The sequence below is a fragment of the Tyto alba genome, unplaced genomic scaffold, assembly GCF_018691265.1.
Source record: "Tyto alba isolate M040663 unplaced genomic scaffold, T.alba_DEE_v4.0 Super-Scaffold_22, whole genome shotgun sequence".
NCBI lineage: Eukaryota > Metazoa > Chordata > Aves > Strigiformes > Tytonidae > Tyto > Tyto alba.
The window spans coordinates 10,908,474-10,914,831 of record NW_024881296.1 but is presented as its reverse complement, the minus strand read 5'-3'; the positions used below and the strand labels follow the sequence as shown (position 1 = coordinate 10,914,831).

Below are 6,358 nucleotides of genomic sequence, written 5' to 3'. Positions count from 1 at the left end.
GAAGGCAAATGCGCTCGGCCGCATCCTTCCCCACTGACAGCACGGGGAACCCCACCGAGCGGCTGAAGTTATCTTGCCTTGAAGCTCTGCTCTGTGTTACACACTAAGGGTTTCACTTTCCCGTAGGATGTAAAAAAAAGCTGAGGCAAATGTGAGAATTCTTATATTTGGCATATGCCTATTTAAAGTCAAGATTTTATTAAAAAATGCATCGCCGGTTTCCACCTCTGTCAAGGGCTGTGGACACCAGACTTCTCATAGGATGTTCTTGGGAGTATTGACTCTGAAATGCCTCTGAACTTCTCTCACTACCACCTGACACTCAATTCCACATCTCCTCAGTCTCAACTGGGAATAAATACGTTTTGACAGGTTGTACAACTTCCAATTTTAAAACTTCCCTTTTCTTATAGCAACTGCTCTACTCCCCCAACTCCTGTCACTTTCTTTTTAATAGCAGTGATACCGAACTACTGAGAAACTACACTTCCAATTACCTTTTGGGATAAACTCTAGTGCTTTTGGGACACAGGTGCCATTCTAGCTGTATTTTGACTCTTTGCATTTGCTACTGTTAACATTCACAATAACTGTTAATTAACTGCTGTTCAAAGCAGCAGACTCTTCACTAGACTGTGGCAGCAAGGAACACAAATATTCCTGCTTCATACATCTTTGCGACCCAGGGTAGGTATTTGTTAAAAATAATCCTCTGTGGCACGGGGAATAAAGCTGTTCAAACTGCACTGAAAAGGCAAAAATAAGTATTTGAATGAGCAGGCATATCTGAATTCTAAAATAAATTATAATTTTCACGGAGTTAATGACTCATATGAAATAACCACTTTTTTCCCACTTCACTGAAGAAAGACCAGGTACAGGCCACCAACACTGTATAGCGAAAATGTTATTGTGAAAAGGAAGAAATAAATCCCAGGGTACACATTAAGTGATTGCTTTATATTCATTTGTTAGCTTAACCCTTCCAAAAACATCCCACCCGCTTACTGGAAGGTACAACTGTCAAACTCCAACATCCCTTTATAATCGCCTGTGTTTACCAAGACAGAGGCCACAGTCCTGAACAGGTAAAAGTACCAGTGAGAAAAAGGGTTCCAGGGAGCCCGAAGATTGGGGCTGCTCTCTGAGGGGGTACAAGCAGGAGCTGAGGGCGGCCCCGGCGCAGGCTACACCCGTGCTGCCCAGGGCGCAGTCACAGAGTGTCTGGAGATGGCAGGCGGAAACTGGGGCTGGCAACAGTCCACCCACAGCCCGAGACGCGGTAAGGGCCAAACTGGTCCGGGGTCCTTCCAGGGAGTCCAGGCAGGAGCAGCAGGAGACAGGGCTGGAGAGAAGGTTACGGCGCAGTTTCAAGGTCCACGCGGGAGACAGGTACCCCCACAGATGCTGCTCAGGATAATTAAGGACAATCAGTGCCCTCACAGCCCTAAAAGAGTATCATTTACGTAGAACACCCTCTAGTACAACGTACACGTTTAAACAAAGTGCTGGTGGTATGAAAAGCCTCATCGAGGACAGTAGGGCTGTTTCTAGACTTTGGCCTGTTTATTACTGTCGTTTGAGTTTTTTTGAAACTTGTGCTTCTGGTTGATAATGTGAAATTACCTGAACAATTATGAGGCTATTAATAAACAGGAAAAGCAAGCCTGCCAACCATACAAGTAAAAAAGTGTTATATCCCTTGAACTCCAGAAAGTACGCAGGGGCAAGCCACAGGCCTTGTCCAGCAAACCAGAGAAAGAGGAGCAGCACGGCACGCTGCCAGGTCATCTTAACCGTTGGCATTATGAGGGGCAAAAGGCAGAGATACCAGACAAAGTACTGGGATGTGCATACTTTGTTAAAACTCACAAAAATAGCCGTGTGTAGGAAACAGCAGAAGGCAAGGTCTCTGTAAAACGCTACGGACACCACCAGGAGCAAAAGAAGCTGGGGCAGGAAAGCTGCGAGCCCCAGGGCAAAACTCCACTCGCTCTCTGCAGTTAGGTACAACATGTAGAAATAGGGAGAGAAGTTATGCCGGATATCCCTCCTGGTCAGGTGGTAGAGGTAGGCCTGCTCCAAAAACTCCCAGCCATAGAGGCGATAAAATGCAACGGTCAAGGCAGCCAGCACAGACCCCGCAACCGTTCCAAAAAGCAGCGCATCGCGGTTCAGCGCCTGTGCAAGAAGGCGCCAGGGGTAGGCCAGGGAGGTACACTTGGCTTTGCTGCCTGCCCCCGCCGTGCCCGCCGCCCGGGGCCCGGCGCCCCGCCGGCCCCGCAGGTGGAGCGCGATGGGCAGCGCGTAGCTCAGGGGGTACATCTTCATGTGCACGGCCAGCCCGTAGCAGGCCGCGGCCTTCCCGACGCTTCCCCCCTCCGCGAAGTACAAGGTGGCGAGCACCAGCAGCGCGACCAGGGCCTCGGCGTTGCCCCGGGTGGAGACGGCCATGGGCAGCGGGTTAAGGAGCCAGGCGGCGGTCAGGCACCCGCAGGCCCGGCCGGCGGCCGCCCCCCGGCGCCGCAGGGCCCGGTAGGCGACGGCGGCTGTCGCCAGGTCGCCCGCCACGAAGAGCAGCTTCCCGAACACCTCGGCGAGGCAGACGTTGGGCGTCAGCAGCCAGGCCAGGAGCGGGGTGTAGCGGTAGGTGGCCCGTCGGTAGGGCGACCGCCCCTCGCTCACCAGCCGCGCCGCATCGGTGAACACCCGGTAGTCGACGTCGGTGTACCGCACCCGCATGGCCCCGTCCTGGTGCAGGCCGTACAGCACCAGGCCCAGCCTCGCCAGCAGCGCCGCGCCCAGCGCCGCGCCCACCCCCGCCGCCATCCGCCCGCTCCCAGCCGCCGCCGGTGTGGGGGGGTGTGTGTGGGGGGGTGTGATGTTGGGGGGGGGGGGCACCGCTCCGCGGCGGCCGAGCTCCGTCCCGGCTTCCGCCGCTGCGCTGAGGGGATGGAAAGGCGGGGAAGGCTGCGGCACTGCGCATGCGCTCGCCCGCCGAGCGGCGGCGCCTGCGTGCTGAGGGCGCCGAAGCCGTTGCCCGCGGTGGGGCAGGGACGCTGCGGGCGCTGAGGGGAGCGGTGTGGGCCTGGTTCCTCTCCGTGCCCACAGGCCGCGGGCCGCAGAGCGCCCCGCCGTCCGGGGACACCCGCCTGCGGCCTCGCGGGGGCGGTGGAGCGGAGCGTGGCTGTTGCTGGTCGGTCCCGCCGCGCCGGCCGAGAGCCTTGCTCATGGGTGGGCACCTCTGGGGAGGGGGGGCAGGTGCTGCTGCTGCCGCTGCACCCTCGGGAGGGCCGGGAGCGGCGCGAACGGTGAGGGTCTGTGGGCAGGGAGGCAACGTGCGCAAGGGGAGTTCAGTAACAACAAAAAGGGAAAATAACACGTGTTATTTACCTCCCGCGAATGGCTGTGTTTTGCCTAGGCGCGTGAGCTCTCCCTGAAGGGCTTAGGTAAGCGTCCTTCCACAGTAAGTTTCTCATTTACTTAGATCAGGAACAGTACCGCGGAAATCGGAGCTTAGAGTTATTTACAACAAAGAAATTAACCCCGCTGTGCTTTGAGAGTTTTTTTGGTATGTTTTTCAAATAGTGTTCCTGTCTCGATATTTGCTATAGATAGTATCTCACGTTTTAATTGTGGCTGAGTGAAAACCAGGTATTTTTTTACTTACCAGTATTGTGGGTTTCATATTAGAACTGAGTAGGGTTTATTTAGAGATGCTTTATTAATCAAAAAATGTGCATTTTCTTATTTAGTAGTGAATTGCAACTGCATTCTTCCTGCCGAGTGGTTTCATTCGGGAACATTTTGGGAGCTGCAGTGCTGCTGGCTCGATTTGCTTACAGGAAAGAATCTACTTTTCCTCTGTTCTGGGGACACCCGTCAGAGAACTGGGAGCAGATGTTTTGCGTTTGGCACAGGAGTCTTGGAGGGTGTCCTAACTGGTAGGCTGTTCAGGGGACAAAAGATATTTCTGTTTGTGTGCACACAGCTATTCATTTTTATCTGTCAAGACTGTGTTACTTTGCATAATAATGTAATGCAGTATAGGCTGTGGTGTCCAGTGGGGGAAATATAGTAGCTAACTAACCTGTTTTTCCTCTGTCTGTACAGGTTACCAGATACTTACATATTGTATACTAAACTGGACATCTGAAACAGTAAAGCTCCAGAGACTTCTCCATTAACTCACCAGATGACATCATGAAGTTCTAAGACTGATGTTCAGGGTATTTTGGGGATAAGGCGTGAGAGTGGTTGTTGCTCCTTTCTAAATAATTGCTTACTCACTACTGGTGTTCTACTTTAGAACAGGAAAGATTGGTAACATCATTTCATCCCCTTCCTTTGTTTCTATATCTTGTACCATAATGGGTGGGATACTTCTACAGAAGATTACGTCACCTTATCCTTTGTTGTGCCCAAGATACCCTCTGGAAATGCTATGAGTTAGAAACTTAATAAAATCCATGGAACTATAAGTCTAAGCAAAAGTATACATGCAGATACTCCTAAATTTTTTGTTTCAGGAAGGTTATTGCTCACAAAGAACTGTTCTTGCCATCTGCCTACTTTCTCCCAGGATTGTTTGCAATAATTCTGTTGCCTCTTTGGATGGAATGTGTTTTATTATTTCAGCTCCTTTGAGAAAACTTTGTTGTCAGAATAGAATGCATTGCAGTTTTTTTGCTGAAGTGTCTTAATGGTATTGGTTAAATAATACTAGTTTAATAAATAAACATAGGAGTTTGCAGGTTTGTCGAGTGTTGTTTTTTTTTTTTTGTCTGACAGTCTGTTTTCAGACAAATCTTTTAGTATCACGTGAAGTTAATAGGAGGTGCGAAGCTGTCCACGGTGACCATCTGGATTCTAAAGAGGAAAAGGTAGGTAATTTAATTTTAAAGGGTTGTGAAGCTAATAAAACAGAAAAGGTACCTTAGTTATTGTTGCTTATACTGTGGCTGTTTGACATTGCCTGAGCTGGAAAAATAATTGATTTTCCCTGTCAGTAATTTAACAACTTGAAGATAAGCTTGAAGCTCTTCAGAGAATTAAAGTTTGGCTCAAAAACATTTTTGGATTCAGATTTGATACCAGCTTGCTTAACCTGATTTGTCATGTACTGTAGACTTTAATGCAGGAAGGAGGGCAGTCTTATTAAAGTTATAAATCTGTTGTTTCTGTAAAATGCTGCTTTTATTTATACAAGGCACCAGGAGCCACTTCTAGAAACTGCTAGATGATAAAACTGCTAGGAGATAGAACTGCTGGGACTGAAGCTGATTGATTCTGGTGCAGATGACTATACAAACGGTATGAAGAAAAGTGTCGAGTCAGTCATAACCATGCATAAAATATTAAGTAAATAGGAATGCATATATGCATATATATATATATATATATATATATGCACGTGTGTGTAACAGGTTTTTTTTCCATTACCTACCTTGCATTTGTTTTACACAGTCTCAAACATGGTACCATCAGATGTTTTATAAACTGGGGTCACACCTATATGTGCTTCTGTTGCATACTCATGGTGGGAGATCATAAGCCTGATCCCAAATGTTTTCTCACATCATCATCTTCTGTAATAGAGAGTACTTCAGCTCCACCAGGACATAGATTCCAGAAACTCTCTCACATGCCCTGCCGTTACTTAAGATTTACACAGCAGTAGTAACAGTGCAAGGACAATGAAACTGGGGTGCTGTTACGCAAAGTGCTCTAAGGCCTAATGGAAGTTTTTACCACCTGAAACACAAGGCACAACCGGAGGGTGACAGCTGGTGAGTGAGGGAGTGACAAGCTGGTACCTGGCCAGTCAGGAGCAATCATCACAGTTGGTCGTGTACTTGCCTTTCAGGGATGTGCTATCTGTGTTATGGTAGAAGGTTGGTTTTGAGTAGGAATAAGCTGAGGCTGCTTTAATTGATGAACAAAGGTAAATGCATGGCTAAAAGCTAGATCTGATGGATGCAGTAGGGCTACAGATTGGAGGGACTAACAGACTGCATTTAACACCTTGGAGGAGAATAAGGATGGTAGTGAAGGGGTGCGAAGAAGTTGACAATGAATTAGAAGATGGTTCTGGTAGCAGTGCTTTGAAGTAACAAGGGAGACGTGGTGGTTGGTAGCAGTGCAAGGGAAGAGAGAACAAGTGTTGGGTTGCAGCAGTGAGAGCCTGACTAAGATTCAGGTGACCTAGAAGGCTAAACAGGCTTAAACATCTGAAAATTTATGGAAGAAAGAGCATTAAGAGGCTTCATAGGAGGAAGGCAGTCGGAGGCTCCTTTCACATCCTGTATTTTAGCTCATTCTACTGCGATCTTGGGGTGAGGCACTTCTCATGCAAGTC

At 48.8% G+C, this 6,358-nt stretch overlaps 1 protein-coding gene and 1 long non-coding RNA gene across 2 annotated transcripts; one reads left to right on the top strand and one right to left on the bottom strand.

The window, feature by feature from the left end:
- Nucleotides 1-787: 787 nt before the first annotated feature.
- PIGM (phosphatidylinositol glycan anchor biosynthesis class M) lies at nucleotides 788-2,950 on the bottom strand. The gene has a single exon (XM_042796204.1). The coding sequence runs from the start codon at nucleotides 2,827-2,829 to the stop codon at nucleotides 1,570-1,572; it is 1,260 nt and encodes a 419-aa protein (XP_042652138.1). The 5' UTR covers nucleotides 2,830-2,950; the 3' UTR covers nucleotides 788-1,569.
- A 291-nt stretch (nucleotides 2,951-3,241) lies between these two features.
- On the top strand, nucleotides 3,242-4,757 carry LOC116965412. The gene is made up of 2 exons (XR_004409339.2): nucleotides 3,242-3,944; nucleotides 4,114-4,757. It is a non-coding gene; the product is annotated as an uncharacterized LOC116965412 (long non-coding RNA).
- Nucleotides 4,758-6,358: the final 1,601 nt, after the last annotated feature.